General features: G+C 44.3%; 2 protein-coding genes across 3 annotated transcripts; one reads left to right on the top strand and one right to left on the bottom strand.

The window, feature by feature from the left end:
• The first annotated feature begins 1,216 nt into the window (after positions 1 to 1,216).
• VSIG1 (V-set and immunoglobulin domain containing 1) lies at positions 1,217 to 20,333 on the top strand. 2 transcript variants are annotated; one of them, XM_066202326.1, is made up of 8 exons: positions 1,217 to 1,380; positions 4,631 to 4,791; positions 8,902 to 9,009; positions 14,362 to 14,560; positions 15,288 to 15,443; positions 16,102 to 16,221; positions 16,956 to 17,082; positions 18,487 to 20,333. In XM_066202326.1, exons 1-8 carry the CDS (start codon positions 1,344 to 1,346, stop codon positions 18,668 to 18,670), a joined length of 1,092 nt encoding a protein of 363 aa, XP_066058423.1. In that variant the 5' UTR covers positions 1,217 to 1,343; the 3' UTR covers positions 18,671 to 20,333. The 2 variants fall into 2 exon arrangements, with proteins under 2 accessions (XP_066058423.1, XP_066058425.1); XM_066202328.1 differs by lacking the exon at positions 8,902 to 9,009 and having other exon boundaries at positions 1,221 to 1,380.
• Positions 20,334 to 21,107: 774 nt separating this feature from the next.
• Positions 21,108 to 23,603, bottom strand: PSMD10 (proteasome 26S subunit, non-ATPase 10). The gene is made up of 5 exons (XM_066202329.1): positions 23,475 to 23,603; positions 23,295 to 23,393; positions 22,234 to 22,380; positions 21,965 to 22,131; positions 21,108 to 21,466 (listed from the first exon to the last, which is right to left on the bottom strand). Exons 1-5 carry the CDS (start codon positions 23,586 to 23,588, stop codon positions 21,313 to 21,315), a joined length of 681 nt encoding a protein of 226 aa, XP_066058426.1. The 5' UTR covers positions 23,589 to 23,603; the 3' UTR covers positions 21,108 to 21,312.
• Positions 23,604 to 23,684: the final 81 nt, after the last annotated feature.

Here is a 23,684-nt window from a genome sequence, read left to right as displayed (position 1 = left end):
CTATTGCTGCAATGTGTCTGTGTGTTGTCTCATGTTCAGATCATTTGCACTCATCCAGAGTTAAATGACTGGAAATCAGCAGCAGATCCCATTTCAGGCTTTGGGGAAAGCCAGTGAGAACTTCCCGTGAGTGCCTGTGATCCCTCCACACTTCCTCAGTGAAGGTGAAGCTAAATGCTTCTCAACTTTTGGAAGAAATCTGAATTTGAATTTCAGTCTTTCAATGTACATGTTCCTTTTTGGACTCTGGGTCTCCTGTGATTCTTGGACATTTAACAGTTCCAAGACTTGTCCTTCCCATAGTTTAAAGATTCTCTGTGGGAATGCTGGCAGTCAGAACTAAGGAGAAGACATCTCCAAAACTTTTGGAGATGCCTCATATAAAAAATATCACCAAACCCTGCCATCTGCCCAGAGATGATTCAGGCATCTGCCATGCACAGAAATATCTGGCAGAATAAAATACTCCATAAACTCGATCCCAACAGTAACTGATGCAAGCAGCAATGTGACTTCTTTGCTGAAGAATCTGCCACCACATCACAAGAGAGATGAGGAAGAGCCTGGTCATCCTTTCCCCTCCAACCTCACATGGCCAGATGCTGATCCCCGCCTTCCAAAAGTCCCATGTTTTCAACAAGCATGGAAGAAGTCCCTGACCACGTTACCTGCCTTGGTTCTAGGTACAAGGTGATGCTGCCCCCTGCTCTGTCTTCAGGCACTCACTCCCCGTGGCTGTGTTCAGAACCAGCTACTCCCATTGCAGCTCAGGACTCTGAATCAGCCTCAGTCAAACAACACAGAGCACAAAAAGCAAATCTGGCTCCTCCAGGAAGCTGAACAAACTGTATAAGGTACATCTTTTGAATTGAAAATGTACTGACAATGTATTATCTGCACATGCCCATTTTTGAAAGGAAATGACAGAACCAACAGGAAATAAAGATTATTCATATTAGGCCTGACCCCAACACTGGTAATCAGATTGACTGTTAAATAGCTCCACAAATACTTTTCTTGTACTCAGTGGAAGTACTTAGGCAAATACTGCAGGGCCCTGGAAGAAGTGGGAGAATTTGGGCTTCTCTGATTCAGAGGTTTATTATTAACAAAACCCAGGGTTGCTCAAACCCCACGGAATGGTTTCAAGTGAACAGTCACACCACTAGTCGGAGAAAGGCACACATGTGATAAAGGAGAATGAAACAGCTCACTGACGTGTTGATACACAGCTGATAAGGAAAACAAAAAACCGGCTTCAAAAAATAAAACAGTTGAGTTTCAGTCGAAGCCAGAAGCAGCACCTGGTCTCTCTTCTCTCCCAGCATCAAGAAGGGACAACAATGCTGAAGATATTTCCAATTCTAGCCGTCCTTGCAGGTAAGAATAACAAAGTGATGGAAATAGGGCTGGAACAAAGGAACTGTTGAAGTAAGAGAGCAGGTGAACCTGACTAGAAAACTAGGAGAACATTCGAGATGAATTATTCCAGGATGGAACAAAAATCATGGCTACACTGCCAGCCCATTCCGTGGAAATCCACAAACTGAGCCCTGCCTGGTAAGAGCTTTTTGCTCAAGAATGGAATTTTGGCTTTGGCAGATAAATGCTTTGCTCTGGTGGCAGGAAGAGGCAAAGAGCTCTTGTGTGGAGCGTTCAGGTTGTTCAAGTGCTTCAAGGTCAGGTTTTTCCATATCTGGATTTTGTCTCCCCCTGATAATAGGGCTGGAAAATGATGCCTCAGTCCCTCAACCACCAAAAAAATCTGGGGGGATGCTTAACTTCAAGCATGCAAATAATCTTTGGATTTCCCTGAAATTAAATGAGGACATAATACTTTGTGGAATCCAGGAATTTTATGGTATAGTGAAAACTATGTATTTTTCATATTCCAAGGGCATTTCATTGTGCTAAGCTTTACATTTAATATGTACAAAAGCAGTCATTTTAATGCTCCATGGAGATGAACAGCCCTTGTATCCACTACCGAAAATGAAATCTTCTTTTCCAGATGGAATTATCTGGTTTGGGTGTCACAGAAATATTTTAAGTAGCTGCTCCTGGAGTGTTCTAACTCTCACACACATATAATCCCAACAGATTTTTACCTTAGATATGAATAGTAGTTCAGAATTGGTGCCATAATTTGAAAGTTCTGGATTGAAGACTGGCCACGTGCCCATATCAGTGGGCACGACTGACTGGGGGTTTCTGTTGTGGCTCAGAAAAGACCCAAGCAAACTTGGATTTATTCCGTGAGTGTTAAAAGCTGCAGAGGACTTCAGTGGAAGTGGGAGATTCCTAATTAACTGCAATGACTTTCTCTGTGGGAAGGAAACAGTCGCACTGCAATATTGATGAGTAAAGACGTGGATCAGCCATTTTTAACAAGTCATGGTCCTGTTCACACTAGCTGTTTTCGCTGAGTTCTCTCTTATTTGTGCACTTTTAAAAAAAAATTTAAACCAAAAGGCCTGTGTGTATGAAATGGGATGAGGGATGGGAAGCCAGAAATGCAAAGTGAACCTCCATGAAACGTTCATGGTGAGGGAAGAGACTCTGCGGGGCCACTTCACTCTGCTGTCAGGCAGAAGATCCATGTTGCAATCAGAATTGGCTTTAAACAGCCTTTTTACTTGAGTGAGGATTATTTCAATTTATTCTAGTATTTCTTCAAAATATAGTTTTATGGAAACCAGGATGCTTTGTGCAGTGATTTCTGCTAAAACTAATTTCTTCGGGAAAAGCTCGTAACAGTCAGGCTCTGTGGCACTCCTGACTGCAGCCAGAGAAGGATAAATATGTGGAACAGATGACTGGAAAACGGATGTTTTCAGGAGAATAACTGTGTTGAAAGATAGTACCTTTAATCCTGCAAAGGGCAGAAAATAAATACACGTAAACTGCGGCAAGAAGCTATCATCCTCTGCAAAACACTAATTCTTAAAGCTGAGAACAGTGAACTGAGATACCTAAAATAATGTGGCACAGCTTTTAAATTAGATCTCCGACTGGATTAAGCTGCTGTGAGCTCACAAGACAAGCAGGACTGGCAGCCAGTCCTGGGATCCCCCCTTTCCCCAGGGCAGCTTTGACACATTTAGGTCAGTCTCCAGCCATTCCCGTGACACTGTATTATGTGTCTTCACATACAATATAAATCTTGTTGTCATTTACCCCCATTAATTTCCACCCCAGCCACCATCAACACGGGAAGTATGTTATTCCTTTCTTCCTTGCAGTGAGCTTTTACTGCTGAAGCCACCAAACAAGGAGAACAGTTCAGATGGGTTTGCATGCTGTACTAACTCATGAATTTGCAATATTTACGTAGTTAAAAAGGACAAAAGAGAGTATTACTTTTTATAAACAATGTTTTCTCTCGCAGGGCTGTTCATTTCAGCAAAATACTAAAGAGTATTACTGCAGATTCTGCTTAAACTCTCAAAAGCAGCGTAAGATGCACAGGTCCTGCACTGAGAAAAAATATTTTACGTCTTTGTCTCAATCATTAATATGTGCAATAAACCCACGTGAAAATTATTATAACGTGAAATTCTCCCCTTGCCTGTTTTGCATGGAAAGCTCCAAAATGTTTTATGTTTTCCATCCCATTCAAAAGAAATACATTCTCAGGCTGAATCTTTAGCTCCCAGACTGGACTCAGTGACCTACCAACACGCCGAAATTCAGACTTATTTTTCTGACAGCTCTATCTTTGCTGTCATGAGTCATCATGGCCAGTAATTCACAGGGGACAGAAACAGATAAATGGTGTGAGGTGGTGCTCGATTCCTTTCATTACTGTGATTGTGTGGTCAAGACTGATCAGAACGCTGTGGGGAAGGGCTGACAAGTTGTGTTTGCTCCCTTTCTGCTTTGAGCACAACACAAAGGGTTGATGAAGTTATCAAAGAACTCCCTACAACCCACACGGGAAAAGCACTTCCAAAAGGTTTAGTTTGATTTTCCCAGTGTAATAGCATTGGGGGGGAAAAATAAAACCAGCTTCTGGAGGTAAACCCTCAGAAACCTAACCAAAAGCAAAGTAATTAATGAAAGAAAAGCAGAGAAAAGGTGCTGGGCTCCAGCCTGAGGGATCCAACGGTGCCACCAAGTCAGGGCATAGGGGTGTCTGGAATGAGAACACTGTGAGTGATGATGCTCCGCAGTGAAGGAGACCAGATATCTAAAGAAATAACTGCAAAAAAAACCCCAAAAAGGGCAAGAAAGGTGTAAGAGAGGGGTAGACACAGCTGTGAATGAGAGTGCAAGCACAGGAGAGCAATGTGAGTGCAGAGGAAAGGTTCAGCTTAACCACAGACTTAGTGAGAAGATGAGTATCAGCCAATGAGAACAAGTAGGGGTTTAGGAACTCTGCTTTTTAAGAATATTATTTGTTGTAAGGGCACGAATTTTCTGGGGGATTTATCTGCTTGCCAGCTTTTACCCGGTCCCAGCTTGTTGTCCCTGAAATTCCCACACAAAACCCAAGGGGAGCTGTACTGAGGAGGAGGAGAGCCAGGTCCATCCTGCAGCTTTCTCCAATCACACAGGGAGGAAGGAGTTCCTGCACGGCTCCCAGGGCCAGCCCCAGCTGATCTCTCCTCCCCACATTCCCTGCCCACAGGCCACAGCAGCGGGGTCGTGGTGACCATCCCGGAGAAGACGGTCAATGTCACAGCGGGTGGAAACGCGACCCTCCTCTGCACATACGCCAGCTCTGCGCCACTGGGGAATTTCTTTATCCAGTGGAGTTTTTACAGTGCCAAAGAGAGCCAGCTGCACACCGTAAGACGTTTATTTATTATTACTATGAAATGGAACAATAAATTTACTGTGAGGTTATATTTGAGATACCCTTAAGTCCTCACAGGGTCTTGTTATGTTTGATAGGGTTATGCTTGCTACAGGCCAGGCAATGTTGGGGTTCCTACCCTAGAGATTAAGGACTGGGGTGCAGTGAAATTCAGGGGAAGATGAACAAATTATCTAGGCTCCCAGTTCCCACTGCCGTGCCTGAATGCCTCCACGAACTGATGAGGAAGTACAAAAGGGATTCAGATGCTCAAACAACTCGCTCCAAGTCACGGAGGAAGTGTGAAGCAAAGACCAGGTGTCCAAAAATCACACGAGTGCTGCAGCTCCCGTACCAGCTCCCTTTTCTCTTGTTCGGCAGATATTTCCTGCCATTGTCAAAGCTGCTTTCCTGGTGAGACGCCCTTGCCTATGACAGTGAGTTGTTCCCCATTTAAGGGTCAAATGAGAGCTCCTTGGCTCAGGCACTGCACTTTTGGCAGCTCAGTAAGAGGTGCCATGCATGACGGGGGACTGTGAGCACAGTGAGAGCAGCAAGAGCGCCGGCAGCACTCGGCAGGAAATTTGCCACAGCAAACTTGCATTGGTATTTCCTGGCATCCCAGGGCTGTCACGGCGGAAACAGAACAATTACAGGTCAAGGGCAAATGGTCCCTGCCCTTCCTGAGACCCCAAGAGGCTGCAGAGCCAAACAATATCTTATTTTGGGGGTATAAATTTGGGTGTTGTAGGCTGGAGCGTCAGCACGGATGGGATTGGGAAGGACACCAATACCAGGCAGTGTATTGGAGTTCTTCCTTTGTAAGAAGTAATCCTGATTAGAAGTGTTGCTGAATCCTTGGAGATGGCTGGGATTCCTTTTTCATGCCCTGGTGTCAGGCTGGTGCTTGTGGGACAATCATTTCCCATTGGTTTTATCCTCTTGCCAACATTTATTTTTCTAAAAATTCAATCCTCCTGGCTGGCGTTACAGCTGAGAGTCGAAGTAAAAAGATTTGACTTAGAGGAGTGTCACAGTCCACACTCAGGATATTTTTAATATCATATTAAATTAAATGAATTTAATAATATTACAGTAGGAGATTTGCCATTGCTGATACAGTTGCACCTTCCATGTGGTTTTATCAGTTACAGCAGAGTTAGCCTGCAATTTGCAGCATGTGCAGACTGTAACATATTTGGCATTGAACAGCAATAGCCAGGATGTGAGAAATTGCAATTTAACCTACGAGAGAACTGCTCGCTCACCTGCAGTATCTCACAGCCACAGATAAAGCCTCTATCAGTGCTAAATACAAACTCTGGGCCCATCCCAAACTCTGACTCTAGCTGAGTGCCGGACTGATGTGGGCACACCTTGCCTGATTGTGCAGCTGAGTAGTCGTTACTCATTGTTTGCTTTCCTCAAGTTAAAACTGTTCTATTAAAGGAAGAATTATTCCTGAAAGGGTGGGAGCTACAGGTTTCCCAAGTTGTATATAGTACAAATATATTATAATTTTGATCCAGTATGTTACATTTTAAATTTTAATCACTTGCTCAAGTGGGAAGTACAGCACTGATATAGGATCAAGCTTGTCTTCTCCAGGTTTGGTTAAGAGTCTTTCTGTTCTACTTGCATCAAATTTTCCATTTTGCAACACACTAAATGCCATACATTTTTTCTGGTCACAATCAAGAGAAATAAGCAGACTGAAGTTATAAGTACTACAGAAAAGAAGATAAGAAACCCACATTTTAATGGTGTGAGGACTGAACTCAGGACGTTCAGGTAGCAGGGCTGGAAAGGAATGAAAAGCACAACCTCCCCTTGAGGCAAGGTAAAATCCCTGAGTACTTGGGGACATTAAATTACCCCTGGCACCATTAAAATGTGGGGGGTTTATCTTCTTTCCTGTAATTAGAGCCGGGATTAATTGCTTGAGAGACACGGTTCGTGTTCGGACTCAGATGTTTATTAATTCTTCCCTATAGCTCTGTCTCACAAGCTGTGAGTTCTAGCTAACAAAGTGAAAAATGGCTGTGTCTCTAACTCTTTCCAAGGTCTTTCAAGCACAAACTGTCCAATTATGAAATGAGACCTAGATTATTTTTACTTTTAACCCAACAACCAACCACCTGTGGCCGCAATGTGGCTTTTTCTACCCAATTACAAAACCCCACCCAGACCCAGGGAGAAGAAGGTGAAAAAGGACTCAGCCTCTGCCCTAAACCCTCCATCTTGGTTTATGTATTTATTACTGTATACTAAAGCCTTAAACTCTAAGTTTTCCACCCAGTGATATCACACACTTCTATTCAAGCTACACACCCACAATCCCAGTGCTGTCACTCCATTTTGGAAGCCTTTTCCAACGCCTCAGATCAAATGCAATGTTTGCCTGAGGGTCAGAGCCTGTCAGCACAGAAAGCCTGAAGTTCTCAGTGACCAGAGTTCCAACAGCTACCAATGCAGATCTGCCTGCCAGCACAGGCCTTGTGAGGTTGGGTTTGTCTTTGGCTGCTCGTTGTGGTGTTTTCGCGCCCTGTCCTGCCCTGCCCGCCCTGCCACAGGTGCTCTGACCATGGCAGTTACACCACGGCAAGGAGGAGACACCACAGCCAGCCTGCTCAAAGGCAGCACCATGAAAAGGGAGGAAGCAAACAGAGCCAGGTGTTCACTGCACTGTTGTGAAGACAGCAGAGCTTCACACAGTGGGGGAATATAAACTTTTTTTTGCTAACTGAGCCTAACTCTGCTTTTCTCCTGAGACGTTTCTCTAGTAGAAGTAATTTTCCTCACTTGAACTTAATAATGTAAGTATAAAATCGTGGAAAATAGGATGCCATAGGTATTTTTAACTTTTTCTTTTTGCCATTTAGCCCCTAGCAACACGTCCTTTAATGCTGAATTTAAGTTTTGAATCATAACTCCCAGCCAAGGATCTCGAGAAGTTTCCAACACTGAGTGATCTCTGTTTTACATCTAGACAAACTATTCTGCTCACCCAGGCTGCATCACAGCCTGGCCTGGTTCATAAGGTGAAGTCTCAGCTCCTGCTCAGACCTACATCTGTGCTTTATTTCATGCTCTGAGTCACTCAGCTGGCCCCAGTGTAAAGCACCTAAGTAAATGTTTGAAAGAGTCAACTCTGTTGACTCTTCCCAGGCGAGGCTGCAGCCCTGCAAAGCTAAATACAACTCCCGAGCCTAACCTGGCCACACCTTGAGCCTCCAGCCCAGGCCACCCACAGCTCCAGCCAGTGAAATGATCAGGGACACTGCCTGGCTAACCAAGATGTGCCCAGGGCAGGTTCTTGATTGAAATTCTAAATTCACTGTATGAGTAAAGGTCATGGATGCCTGTTACTTTTAGGCAAAACGTTTATGCCTCACTGTCCCTTTGTGGTTGCTAGAAACTGATGCCTTGGGCAGGATGACCTGAAACAGAGACTGGGCAGAGCCAGAGAATAAAGCAGAGATTTATTGAAAGGCCTTTAGGGTACACCTTGGGCAGGACAAGAGTCTGGCCAGGGCTGCACCCAAGGTGGACCCAAAATGGTCCCAAAATGGCTGACTGGTCAAAAGGTCTCACACTTTTATAAGTTTTGGTCCATTTGCACTTTGGGGTTGAATTGTCCCATTCCAGCTCCAGGCTGTGAGGTCCCGTCCCTGTTGTCCCTCCCTCCAGCCCACCCTTGGTTGTGCTTTTGGGCTGACAGTTGTCCTTGGTGTGCAGCAGGAGAAGGGTTTGTTTTGTGTCCCTGCTGTGTGCAGAGCCCAGTGACACTGACTGTGAGCTCAGAGCTGCACCCCTGGGCACCGCAGACCCTGAAACACATGGGAGATAAAACTGAAGACATCAAGACTTCAATCTTAGTTTGCCTAATTTTAGACAGAGCTTAGGAATAAGCTTCTATTGCACCTTGTGGTTGACGAGGCGTGAGATATTTCTGCAGAAATCAACGAACACGAGGCGCCCTGCCCTTGTGACCAGCACGGATGGTAGGTGGGGAGCTGTGTGGAGAAGTGGCTCGTTGGTGTTGGGGGAACACTCAAAGTCTCATTTAACTCTCAGATCAGCACATTTTTACTCAAATGCAGCACTCCCCGTGTCACGGTATTCTGAGTATGGATGAAAAGTCAGTCAGTCTTTGTCAAAAGACGGTGTATGTGACAGATGCACGGGGAAGATGTAGCTGGAGATACAAGGTAAGAAAACAATCCCCATAATCTTAAGGGGGAAAACAGAGCTAAATAGCTTCTGCTAGATCTGTGCTACTGTGAAACCTGTATTCACGTTCTGTACTGAAATCTCAAAACCAGCACATGACTGAAATAAGTTGAATGGGATGCATCATTCAGAATTTTTAACTCGCCCTGGTTTTTATTGCATTTTTCTCTGTCAAAATTATTTTGCATGTAGCTGTCGCCTTGGGGGTTTTTTCCCCACCTATTCTAGGTGGCTGAACTGGCACCTTCAGGAATATTCCACTCAAAGGGTATCTGAAGGGTGTGTGAACCCACCAGGAGCCTCTGGGCTGAATGTGAGCAAGACTGGATAGCCTTTGAGCTACATATTTACATAGAAAAAAGAAATCATCCTGGATCTCCTTTCTAGAATATAAAAAACATTTTGAGATGTGATGGATAATGAGGACACTGAGCTGAACCAGCTTCCTCTCAGCTGTCGGCTCAGTGTTCCAGCCATGATCCAATCCAAAGTCTCTGACTGCAGCAGGATTCCCATCTCACCATGAGGCACAGGGTACAGCCCAATGTAAACTGAGGTCTAACAGTAACTGCTGAAGAGCAGTTACACCAAATGCACTAAGAAAACACATTTGTGCTTGATGCGCTGCAGGAATTATTCACTGATAGTTCAGCCACGAGAATGATATTGTGAGAACATGAAAGAGCTGCTCCTTCCATATATTTGCATCAGTTAAAGCTGCTGAATGATTAATCCTCTAAAGGCTCCTGACTCCCTCCCTTTCTTCTTCTGCCAGTGCACTTTTGTGACAAGACACTTCTTGTCATTGTTAATATCCTCAGTTCCCCATGCAAAAAGCCCAGTAAGGGACATCCCTGTAATATCCCTACTACCTTCTGGCAGATCAGAGTTGTGACAAAAATGTGTGAAAAGAAGCTGTGGATGAAAGAAGGGATTTGGGCCCAGGCTCAGTCATGTGACATGTCAAAGAAGCCAACACATGTGTGAACATTTGCTTTCTTAGCTAGCTGAGCTCAGAATCTGAGCTTTGGGCCTTCATTAACACGCTGAATGTGCTACCTGGAGGGGAATTTCTTCTCTAATTAGATGGTAAAATGCTGATGAACATTTTTTGCCCTTGTTGCTGTTTTATAAATTCTGTCTATCCTCAGAATTCAAAAAGAGATCACGATCTCAAACCAGTGAAGTCGTTATTATCCTCCATTTTCTAGCAGCTTGAGAAAATGTCAAACAGAAAATGACAAAGCAACCCAACGACAGGGCCCTGGGGATGCTGGAGCTGTGAGTCACGCGCTGAATCCATCAGAAAAACGTCACCCAACAGGATGATGCAAAGCTAGAGCTTTACATGTGCTGCTGGGGGAAAGGGAGAAGAGGCTGGGGGAGGAAAGGCAGATCCTGGAAAAGAGGTCATGTCCTGAAACTGCCCCCCAGTCAGGAGGTCAGGATTCTGTGGAGATCAAACAGGACACTTTGTCATGCACCTTCAAGTACATCTCACCTCATACCTTTGATATCCAGAAGTACTGGGCATGTACAGCACTGTGATGCAGTGACTCCAGGAGATGGGGATGGGAACTGACCTGGAAATGATGAATTGCTCCATCCAAAGCCATCTGAAAGACACATATTTACACAAATTCTAGTATATATTTGTCCTGTCAAAAGAAGGGAAGCAGAGGGAGGCTTGTTTCTTCCCATTTCCTGTCTCTTCACACACCCTCTTCACACCCTAAGGAAGGTCTTTCTACAGAAGTTGTACAACAAAAACCTGTGGGTGGCTTCCTCACACTCTGCTGAACATCTGGCAGCCTTTCAAAGTCCTCAGCTCAGCATCAGCTCTGCCGACTGCTTCCTCTGCAGGAAAATCCTTTCCACACCATCAGTCTAGAATAAACCGCCTGTGGCCGTGGAGGGTAAGCACAGCTCTGCCTCAGGCAGCCTGGAAGGATGGAGACAGCAGCTCCAGGCACTGCCTGCCCCAGGCTCAACAACCAACTAAACTGCAACCCTTGCTAAGGTCAGGGAGATGACTTCTGGGCAACTTCGCTGTTTAGCAGAAACCAGTGTCTCAGATCATGAAGTTATTAGGGACAACAGTTTTAGGAGTGATAATCTCCTCTCGTTTTTCTCTCAGCGGTTTGGTTAGTCACCCAGGCAGCTGCTTCCATGAAATGTGAAAAGGCACCATTATATAACAGCTTGCCTGGACAAACTAGCTGGTAAGGAGGAGCAACAACAATTAATGCACCCTCAATATTGTTTCTGCTCTGGAAAATCATTGACTTCACTAGAGCTGCTCATGGTTTGCTTGAGGACACGAAAAGCTCATTGTTTGAAGGGGAGCACAGCAGAATCCTTTTGCTTTTTGTTTTGGCATTTAAGATGGTGCACTTAAAATATATTTATCACATCAGATTAAAAAGGTTTCCAGAAAAAGTCTCCCATTGACTAAATATAGTCAATACATACACATATTTTAGGTAATATGGAAAGAAAGGGCAATGATGTGTGTCTGTAGGAGGAAACACTAGCAGTTGGCAGTTGCCCAATGCCAAAAAGTTTTCCATGTCTTCCACAGAAAACAAGGGGGTTTTACTTTTGAATCAAAACAGATACACTTTTGCAAAGATTTTCATCTCAGTCTTCTGAAAGGCACAAACCAGCTTTTCAAGGACAGCATAAAACTACTTTGAACCGGGGTTTAAAATACCCATTTTGAGTACGCTGTTTAAAATGGACTATGATTTCACAGCCAATTAACTGAAACATATTCCTCTTAAATGAAATTCCCTGTGTACACAATCCAATCACACCTCTGGGACAAGATATACACTCAGCAATTAATCAGAACATTATTCAGCCTTTTTGGTGTTTACCACCTTCCTTCAGGCGATGGACTCAGAGCCGGGGAGATAAGCCTGGAACGGGAGAGAACAGGGAACAGGCAGGAGCCTGCAGAGGAGCTGGATGCATTGCCTGAGAATGTTTCACTGCCTTTATGTTCCTGGCTGACAAAAAATGACCCAGTAAGACTCTGTTTGAATCTATGAGGAGAAGAAATAGTCTCTGCTGTGTTGACACCTGCCCCGGATTTAACAGCATACACAAAGTATTTTCTCTGCATTCATTGACTCAGAAGGAGAGAACACAGGGGGTTAGTTTTTCAGAGCATTGTGTGAGGACTTAAGCACGTATTTCACCCTGACTCCAGGTCAAATATACTGAGCAAATAGACCAATTGCTCCTGTACAGTTTTACTGGCATGCCCTGACTGCATTTACAACTTGCAGCGCCAGTCTTATTCCCAGGAAGACGTGCTGCATCTAAATGAGCATTCAGTGGAGCCCTTCTGCTAGTCTTTACTCTCACATAATCCCAAATCACTCAGAGGCAGATTGAGTACAATTTAGCCCCTTTCTCCAACAATCAAGCCTTTAGTAGGGTACGGTGGGCCTCCCATGCTGCAGCAAGACACACATTACTACACTTAAATCATTGTAGAGGTTGATTTCACATTAAAGAGCTGATGGAACCCCTTTCACTGCCCTACTCCAACAGTGCAGCTGATGGAGAGGAGATGGAAATCCAGCCCGTCACTACTGAGAGCTACCCAGGGACAGCAGCCTCAGGGGAGGCTGAAGTCACAAGCCACAGTTCCTGTAACTTCAGACTCTTACAAGAAACAGTGATAAATACTACTCTGCTATTGCTCACGCTCAGATAAATGTCGATTGAGACCAATGTGGCCAGTGTGCTTTTGTAATTCCAAGTAGACAACTTTTTTGATGAGTGATTTGTTTAAACCAAACTCCCTATTTTGAACCCCCTCCTTCCCCAGGGAATACAGTGTGTCCATCCAGACTCCGCTTTGGCAGTAGAATTCCATCTCTAGACATTTGCAAAGCACAAAATCAGTTTTAAAACGGATGGTATTGCATGCACACAGTGGAAACTGGGAGGAGCATCCAGCTTCAGCAGACTTTCTAAGCAGGTCTGTCATCCAGCTAACCCTGGAGCTCCCATGCTTCCCCACTGTACCAGCAGTGTTCCACACACTGGGAATGCTCTGGTGTTCAGAGCCCTGCATCAATTGTACCTGGTGTTTGCAATCCAGATAAAGTCTGGCCGAGGACTTTGCAAAATCGCTCTTGAGATGGGGCCAAGCTGCAGTCCTGGAGCTGCTGGCGCTGTGCAAGCCGGAGTCTGACCTTCATTTCAAAGCCGTATCTTTGCATAAACCAGCTGTGCTCTGACAGTTCTGGAGTGTACCTTGCCTTAAGCTAATAAAGGCTTTTAGATAACATTTCTTAAAGACTTCAGTCAACACCGTATCAGGGAGGATAAATAGAATTAAGAAGTAATATTCTTAATTCAAAATGCAATCAGTTGATCTGCAAAGCAAAGCAAATTATCCTTCACGCCTGGCGATCTGCAGTATCCCTAAAAGGCAGGAACCTTGGGCCAAGAGGAAATTTTGATACCAGTCAAGGGAGAATGGCTTGCGAGGAGGAGTCTGTGAAAATACATTTACACTGATGATTCTGGAATAGTGCCAGTAGGAACAATGCTGGATCTATTTGGGTCACAACCTTAGAGAAATGACTGGGTGCGCTGGAACTGTTCGCTTTGCCTAGTGTGTGCATGTAGACACTGGGGGAACACATTGCCAATCCCAAAGGCTGCCACTTTCACACAACACTGTCATTAAAGAACAGCACGACTGCTCTAATTGCATGTGTGACGACTCTGCTCTGTTCTTGTACTGCATGCTTTTGGCTTCCAGATTTACTGCCAACACATCAGGTGCCTTGTTTGCTTAGACCTTTGTCTCATGAATTCATTTCAGTCCTCTCTTTGCCAGATTCTGTATTTGGAAAGCTCTGCAGCCACCCACTTTTTCCAATGACAGGTCCATCCTTGTCATAATCTTCTGCTGAGCTGCTTATTAACGCTATCACAAATTATCAGTGCTTCACCTAACACCATTATTCACTGTGCATGACTTCGCCTTTTTTCACAGAATTGTCATATGACGGTCAATGGCCTCACCTTTGTTGTTGCAATTGCATCAGTCTGTGCTTGGAGTATCAAGCTTTAAAGATTCAGCTACTGTCAACTGCACGATTAAAAATGCCATTTCTGAAAAGCTTGTCTTTTAAGACCCTTTAGAAGGTTGTATTCAAATGCACCATGTTTTCTTGGGGGAGGAGGCAAGAAAGGGGCTGACATTGCTTGGCTTTAATCAGAAATCAAATATATTCTGAGTACCAAACACAGCAGCAAGAAGATCTTTTGTTATTAAACTAACAATTGTATCTTTATCACAGATCTATTATTATTCAGGAGGCCAGTCTTACTCCTATGGAGCATTTAAGGACAGGATAACAGCTTCAACAAGTCCAGGGAACGCATCAATAACAATCTCCAACATGCAGCCCTCAGACACTGGCTCTTACACCTGTGAAGTTTTCAGCCCTCAGGGTGATGCTGGCCAGAGTCAAAAATCTGTGATTGTCAGCGTGCTGGGTAAGTGCCTTGCCTCTCTATTGCTGTATTGTCTTCTTCTTTCTGTGTTACGAAACACTGAATTCACAGCTCAAAATACGTGGGGCCGGAGGGAATAGCAGGCTGTGGTAAACAAGGCCCGTGATGCAGAGGGAAGCTCCCTGAGTCACTGCTGCAGAGTTTCCAAGGGCTCTGGAGGCAGGCAGAGCCTGGGTGCCCTCTAGCTTCCAGCCACAGCTGGCCTGCTTCCACTCCACAGCTGCCTTTGCCTCAACTGCAGTCAAATCTCATTCTTCTCTACCTAAATTCTCTCCATTTTTTCGTCCTGGAAAACGAAGTGATGCTAGTTTTGGTTAAAATAAGCCAGCATTTTGGCTGGGAGGGACAGCTTCTCACTGAAGCCATCACGTGCCAGCCCCAGCAGAGTCCAAAACTTCACTAAGTGAACAGTGAGTGGCCCATTACAATGAAAATAATTGATAGTTGTAGTCTCAACACCTCCCTAATAACAGTTAAGATGCAAATGGCAGATAATAAAACTGTATCCTAGGCCATGTACATATATTTAATATTATATTTTTTCATGGGAGAGGCTTTGGTCAGTTCCATAAGTGAGACTCTGCTCTTGGGTGGAAACCTGTGCATGGGGTTCAGGTCTTTGCTCAGAGCAGTAACTGGCACCAGACCTTGAGGTGAATGTTTGCAGCCCTAAGTGTGCACTCCCAATGTGCCTGCTCTTATTTTACAGTCAAACCATCAAAACCTTTCTGCAAAGTAGAAGGAACACCTGAAAAAGGCCATCTAATCTACCTCCTGTGCAACTGTGAGGAGGGATTGCCTCGCCCCACGTACCGCTGGTACAGAGTGGATGAGAACACCCTCAAGCCTGTGACACAACAATTCAGTATGTATCTACAGGGCTGACATGCCATGTTCAGGATCTGAAACTCCAGCACTCCAAATGCTGTGCCATCACCTAGGCTAATTAAAATTTATCCTCCTCTTTCGGTAGTCAGTGTCCCAGAATCGTATTTTTACTTATTCAAATCAACTGACAAAGCCTGTCATCCTGTCAAAACCACAGGATGCTTTCTCTATTTAACAAAAAAAAGGTTGAAGTCCTGTCCATGCCTTTAAATTGTTAAAATGAGAGAAGTATTTATGCCTTTACATCCCTCTTCCCTTGAAATTTTGAGTGAATTTAAGTTGAATTGAGTTGTCATGCAAGTACTAGCACATCCTTCCCTCCCAAAAATCTTCTGGACCTGTTCCATTTTCATTTGTGGAGTTACAGAGACAACCACAGTGTCAATATGGGTAAAACATCAGCCAGACTGGCTGGCAGAGCAGGGGCTTCTGATACAGCCCCACAGAATCCACTGGAGCAATTTTCAAGGAAGGTAAACACTTTATATTTAAAGAATATTAAAAAACTCACTCACACACAAGTAAATCAATAATCGGTGAACCCTTTTTCTAATATCTGAATTACCCACTGCAGAGAAGTGTTCGCCTCTAGAGAATACAAAAAGTAACGTGTACCTGCTCTCTGCTTGTCACAGATCCAAACTCTGGCATGCTTTACATTGGCAACCTCACCACCTTTGAAACTGGTTATTATCAGTGCATAGCCAGCAACCTCCTGGGGAACAGCACCTGTGAGCTGGACCTAACAGCAAAACGTAAGTGGAATGCATGAAAATCATCCCATTTCTGATGGAGGACATACACAGCTTGCTGGAAAATTCCTTAACGACTGTGAAGTTTAGAATTTTTTTATTTTTTTTATTTTCCCAAGAACAGAATAGGATTTGGAGAGCTCTGGAAGTTTCATCCAGGCCTTCCCAGACTTTACAATGATCTAGAAAACTGATTTAACATCCCCACCTTAATTTCTTCCAAGGAGCAGGGGCTGGACCAGGTTCTGACTGCAAAGCCTTTACTGAGAACAGACAGACAAAGGAGTTTTGAGCTATTTCTCCAGCCAACAGTCCCACAGAGATCTCCCCACCCCAGAAATCACAAGCATCAGTGAAATGTGATAGCACAAGGACTGGGGCACTGTAGATGTGGCTGAAAGACAGAAATAAAGGCAACCTGGATTTCAGTATGTGCTTGTAATTAAAGCAAAGGCTTTTACCTACTGTCAGTATTGCAGCCCAAGGATTCCCTTAGCCAGGCATGAACAGGGAGTTTGTTGGGATAAGGAGCTACCAATGAGAAAGGAGGCAGCAAAGACCACCCTAGCACAGAGCTCTCACTTTCCTGGAGAATCTTTGGCCACCCTCCTGGAAGGAATCCTTTGAATCCAATCCTTTCTTTCTGCACAAGCTCCTGCACTAAATTTCCATGGGTTTTTGCTATACTACTACTTTTTAAAACGTCAAATAATCTTTTTTTTTTCTTTCCTTTGCAGATTCAGAGGGTGGTATTGTTGCTGGAGCACTGATTGGAGCAATCCTGGCAGCTGCTATAATCTGCATGATCGTCTGGGTCTTAACCAAGAAGGCAAAAAACAGGAAGTCGCCAAATAATGAGATGCAGTAAGAATTTGTTTGCTTCATTTTAAGACAACTATTTCTGTAAAGCACTGCTGATAATCCAGAACTAAAGTAAAATGCATAATACAAGTTTTGAGAAAACTTCCAGAGTAAATATCTTCTTTTGGGGGACTTTTTACCTGTTGCTCTTTTAACAGAAGGTGCCGTTGCCCTCTTCCCTATTTTAACAGGCAGTTGCCACTTAGCAGTATTATCTAAAACAGTGAAGTAAAGGTTTTTAAACAACACAAACTAAAGTGGCAAGTTATAAAAACAGCTCTTAAGTTTAAAGCTAATGGGGTGGAGGTTAAAGTTAAAAGCAGGTGGAGGAAGTAAAAAAAGAGCAGCTAAGGGTCACCTCGGCAAATTTCCTGGGATTTAAACACACAGGTCAGCGCTGTCTGAAATTGCAGGACACACACTTGGGATACCCCCAGGCATCTCAGATTGCAGGAAACACAAAGTTTAGACAACAGAAGTGTCCATTTTGATCCTGCCCTGGAGATGTTTTCTTCTCTGTGCTTTGGTTGCTCATTTTCCCCTTAAACTGCCAAATGTTCAGAACAGGGATAACCTCATGCACTAGATAGGCTGTATTCAGCCCAGTGATGTTAAATGCTAAATAACTGCAGGCAGCTGAGGCCAGAAAAAAACTGTGGCTTCCCTGCAGCACAGGTTTAAGACTTCCTAATATGGAATTCTGCTAACCCAGACCAGTGATCATCACTCATGTACCTGATTTCTGCTTTCAACTGATGTAGCATTAACATCCAGTTTTGTACTTGGATCCTAATAAATCTTACTGCATTGAATTAACCCACTAGCATCTGATATTTTATACCACGTGAAAATGCTTCAATACTGGGAGTTGGTTTATTACTGTTTTGATAAGATAGATGGGATTAATACCTGTTACTCTAAATACTCATCTAGATTTCCATATTTTCTAAAATACTAAGTATATTTTATATTACTTTCCCAGATTTCAGTCTTTCCATAATTCTTTTTCTGACTGAACTCTATTATTCAATGGGACACCAGACGTGCATGGAATTTCCCAGACAGCTCACACCAGGCAGTGAGTTTTGCTGTCACTCCTCAGACACTGCCAGCACTCAATTTCCCTTTCCACTTTCCTGGCATAACATTTGAACATACTAAAATCCATTGTATTCTAATGGGATCACTTAAAGCAGCAATGCAGATGTCTTTCCAGCTAATATGCTGCCACTCTTTCTGTCTCAGCACCAGTGGTGGTGTCACCTCTTCACACAATCTTGGAACACTCATAATAACATCAGGGTTGCTGTTCAGATAGCAAACACAAAGATTCATTATTTTGAAAGGCTCTAGTGTACATGGGGATTCAACATGTGAGATCACAATCCTAATCCTGTCTTTCTGCAGAGAAATGGTTCAGAAACAATCCAATGCAGACTATGTTCAGGTACCCAACGAAGAAAACATTCCTGCAACCACAGTTCCATCGAGCAATGCAACAAATGAATACCCAAGTGTTGATGAGACAGCAGCTCCTGCAGCACCTGAAAATGATGAGAAGCAAGAAGCAGAAAAAGAAGAAATAGCCTAGAGTTTAAAATAGAGTTTTCTCTGTCACCTTTGGACCCCTTTACACAAAAATTGTCACTGAATTAACACAGAAGCATGAGTAAAACTTGTATTCAAGGCATTTGTATTGTGAGCCACTGGGATGGATCAAAAAGGGTCTGTTACACAGGCACTTGTGAATGGCAGATTTGGCCTTTAAAGTGAACCAAATTTCTTGTATTATCTAGTCATACTGTATGGAAATTTAAGTATAAAAAGAGTATCATCTACTTTATTCAGCCCATTTTGCAAAACTAATTAGGAAATGGGCTGCAGCATCTGTCAAAGTATGAGCTTTCCAGTCAACTACCAGTATAATGCTGTGTGTCCCCACAGCTCAGAGCCACAGCAGCCTTCTCCAGAAACAGTGTTAGCCACCCTGCTTCGTGTGCAGAGGACAGCAACCACGGCCAGTACATTGCAGTGTTTCAAGGAACTCCTTTTGCACATCAGAAGTAAAAGGAATTGACATTAATGCCATCAGAATGCTCAAAAAGGTGTCAAGACCTGAGTCAAGGAAATCTTGCGTGTCTGAATGCCACTTAAACTAAAAAAAAAAAAATAAAATCCTGGCATAAGTAAGAGAGGAGCTTGTGCTGGTGAAGTTGCCAGTAACTTCTATAGATAGTACAGTCTTCCTAGAACAGCACAGGTTTTATATGTGCTCAAAATATAGAAATTGCTCAAGTTATGTTAAGATTTTTATATAAAAGAAAGGAACAATTGACCACATTCTTGACGTATGATTCCTCTCACACTTCCAACCACCAGTGAGTAATTGATGGTAGTAAAAAGGCAAAATAAGAAGCAAAACAGGCTGCTGGGAATAAGGAGGTAAGGAAAATACCATGTATTTGGAGTTTCTTGCCATAGTGTGGTATTTTCTGTGAGCCTTCTGGCAGATGTTTGTTCTCATTATGGAGATTAGATAAAGTTTATTAAAATGGATGGGGCGCATTCCCAGCTTCCCACTGATACTCTTGGCAAAGCACAAGTCAAATTAGGTACTGATCCACAGGGTGTAACTCAAAACCCCTGCAGAGCTATGCAGGATGCAGAAACATTTTTCAGAATTTGCTTTAGATGTTCCAGCTGTCTTTGCTGTGTGGCCCAGGAAGCAGATTTGCAAAGTTACAGAGCAGGGTTTTTTTGCTACACAAAGATCAAGAATGAACACAGAACTCTTAGCTTCAGCTGCTCTCCAATCAAATTTTCAGCAGTGCCTGTGCAATATGTAAGAAACATTTACTCAGTCAGGTTCCTCCTGCAATCTGCAGGGCCAGGGTTTGCTGTACAGGCAAGTTATCCCTCCTGTTCTTAATTAAAGAGTCCCCTCAGTGAAATTTAACCTGCAGATTTTGTTCTAAGATACATTTAAAGTCCTCAGTGAAGGTATTTGTTTGGTTGTAAGTTTGTCTTGCTTATCAAAATAAATTGTGTTACCTTAATCCCTACAAGTCAAACTGTAGAAAGTGTCAGCTTGCATTTCAGCCTTTCCTTGAGGCTGAAGATCAAACCTGTTGCATTTCCACACCGTGTAATGGATGGCAGGGTTTCATCTTGTCATTCACATCCCAGACATACAAGCTATTTAGAAAATACTGGTTATATTATATGTAAGTTTAATAAAGTTTTATAATACCAAAGACTTGTTTAGGAAAGTTCTTTATTTCACAGAATTTCATCCTTTGTTCAAGGGGAGATCGATTCACTGGTGTCAAAAATGATCTTATCAACATCAGGACAGGAGGCCACTTTTCAGACTCTGCCTGGTAATAAATTAGCATCAGGATTTGCTATGAGTAAATAAAGATTTAACCAGGCTTCTGTTATAAGCTGGTAAACTGCAAGTGTCAGTGCTGCATATGGGAGCCAAGGAGAACAAAAAAAAAGGAACCTACAAATGGAGCAAGAGGAAAAAATATTGAAGTGCACCCAGAGGAATATCCAAGCCACCCACTGTACAACAGCAGAGGTAACCCTGACACTGTGCCTTGCAGTCTGCAGGCAGTCCAGGGCACTTCATCAAATACATGTATTTAAAGGCTCAGAGAAAAACAAGATAACAACCAGTAACAACAAAAAAAGCTTTACACTTTACACTTAATACACCAAGAGTAGCAAAAATGGATACAATTATCTAAGTAACTGAGCAAACTGCTTTCTACAACGAGAAATACAGTGTGGCCTAGAATCATCTGGAGAAAGACAATCAGTACCCACAAAACACAGACAATACCCCACACAAATCACAAGGGCCAAGAGAAGAAAACAAAGACTCTAGAAGAAAATAAAAGTTGGCCTTAAATGGTTAAAACATTTTTGGTCCTGTTTCTTGAAACAAATAATTCTAAACTGGGATCTGAAGTAGAAGATTCATACACATCACACTGAATGAAAACTGCAAGATATTGAAAAAATACTTTAAAATCAGTGAACTATTTAATTAACAGGAAGTACAAAGAGTTGTTTTGGCACTGCACTTGAAGGACAGCCTCAATAAAAACATGTCATTACCACGCTGATACCATACATGACATCCTAGGTGAACAAACAAGATCTGAAGTTTACAGTCTTAAATACAAGTGCAACAGGAGAGAGGCTCAAGTGGGAAGGAAGCCCCCTCTAGCCTTCCACCATCCTTTTAAGGATGGCTCCCAGGCCACCCTTTGCCACTTTCAGTGGGGTCAGCTCTTCTTTATTCTCAATGTGAATACTTGCACCATGAGACACCAGCAGCTTTGCCTCCTCCACTCTCTCTTCATCGCAGGCTAAATGACTGCAGCGAGAACAAGAAACCCAGAGCCGCTGTTAAAAACTGCCCAAGCTTTTCCAGAGCAATCGTTTTAAAGAGCTATGTCAAAATGACAAAGTGTCAGTGTTGGGGGGAAGATAGAGCTGAGAACAACAAATCCACAAGCAGCCAACTACCTAGACAGATTCCAAAGCTTGCTGTCCAGTCTCTCTGCTGTCATTAAGCAACTCAAGAACATTTGATGTCATTAGCTCACTTTCTACCCTGTAGCAGCATATTCCAAAATAATATAAAACGTGCTGTACACTCTTTAAGTAGATGCAGTAACCCAAATTAAAGCGTGCATGCACAGACCACTAAGGCAAAATACTAAGCATGACTTTCTGAAATACTTTTTAATTGCACAGGGATGTGAAGCAAGAGAGTATTTTGAGGCAAAGAAAAATTAAAAAAGACACTGAAGTGATGGAGTTTCATTTCACAGAGATTACACTACAACAAGCAAAATAAAGAATTACTTACAGAGGAGTATTCCCTTCAGAGTCCCGAATGTCCACAGTTGCATTGTGCTGCACAAGGATCTGCACCATCTTCAGGTTTCCTTTGGCTGCTGCTCTGTGTAACGGGGTGGACTCAAAGTGATCTGTTGCATCGGGATCTGCTCCGTTCTCCAAAAGCATGACTGCAATCTGAGGGTGTTGAAAGAGAAAGGAGTGGGGGAAGAGGATGTGGACTCAACACCCCTAGCTCCTCCTTCCAAGAACACCAGCAGCTTAGGGAAACACACATACCTCCTGCTTGTTTTTGGAGGCTGCATAGTGCAGGGGCGTGCAGCCATTCTGGTTGACAGCATTGACATGAGCACCCTTAGCAATGAGGGCTTTCACAATTTCATCGCGGCCTGCTGAGGCAGCAATGTGCAAGGGAGTCCAACCAGCCTACAGAGGACAAGAAGAAATCCAAATTACGAGTGTCTGGACCACCAAAAACACGATAATGCATAACCAAGCCAGACGTGAACTACTCACACTGCACATATTCTTACCAGTGTAAAGCTAAACATTATTGATTTTCACTAGATGCAAGGCTCTTGGCTTCTTACATGCCTGCATCCAGTACCTGCAGAAAGCTGCCAGTTAAATGGGAGGAATCACTTCTGCTATGCAGCTGTGCATGGGATCTTTGCAGAACACTTCGTCCCTGCAGAATTTACACTAGTGCCTTTTTAAGAACAAACAGCAGTAGTAGAAAATGACGTTAAAGTTTCTGAAACTTTTTCTATATCCTGCTCTCTAAATCAATGAGACGTTTCCTTCTTTATAGATGACATTTAGGATGCTTTGTAATGGATGCAAATATTTAAACTCTTTCTCTAGAACAGGAGCAGGCCATCTCCCTTCCAACCGCAAAACCACTGAAACCATTTACTAATGCCTTCCCCAATGGGAGAAATCTTCAGGGTGCCTCAGAATCTGGCACAACATATCTGAGAGATCACGCCGACATAAAGGTAATGTGAAAACCCCAAGAACCACCCCAAAGCCCGGCACAATCAGCAGGTCTCAAACCTCCCCCTCACGAGAGGAGGAGGCCTATTTCCACAGGAACTGTGAAATCCTTCCCAGCGCACACAGAGCAGCCTGCCCTTCCCCAAGCGTCCGACACGGCGCTGGGCTCAGCAGCCGACGGGAGGCGGGCGACAAGGGCGGAGAGGAACCGCAAAAGCTCCGGGTGCTTCTCCCGGGCCCGTCGCTGTCGTGGTTTCAGCCTCAGAGGGGCCCTGGCAGCACCTGCGCACCCGGAGCGGCCCACGGCCCCCTCAGGCGCCCCGGGCCAGCGCCGCGGCACTCACATCGTCCTTATCGTTCACAGGCACGCCGAGCCCCAGCAGCAGGTCGGCGACGTCCGTGTGTCCCGCCGAGCAGGCCCAGTGCAGCGCCGTGCGGTGATCCTGCGGGAGGGAAGCGGTGAGCGGGGACAGGAGCGGCTGGCTGGGCAGAAGCCGCCCTCGGGCCGCCCGTCCCCGGCTGACCTGGTCGGCCCGCGTGGCCTGGGCCCGGTCGCGGAGCAGCAGCGCCCGCAGCTCCTCCAGGCGCCCCGCGAACGCCAGGTTACACACGGCCACGTCCGACACCGCGCCCTCCATGCTGCCCCCCGCCCGCGGGCCGCCAATCAGCGCAGCGCCCCTGCCCGGCCCAGCCAATCGCAGCCCGCCCGCCCGCTCCGGTCGCCGCCGGGGCCG

This window comes from Chamaea fasciata, unplaced genomic scaffold (assembly GCF_029207755.1).
Source record: "Chamaea fasciata isolate MVZ Bird 193981 ecotype frontalis unplaced genomic scaffold, bChaFas1.0.hap1 SCAF_22, whole genome shotgun sequence".
NCBI lineage: Eukaryota > Metazoa > Chordata > Aves > Passeriformes > Sylviidae > Chamaea > Chamaea fasciata.
The sequence above is the reverse complement of the archived record's forward strand: the minus strand, read 5'-3'. Positions and strand labels throughout refer to the sequence as shown.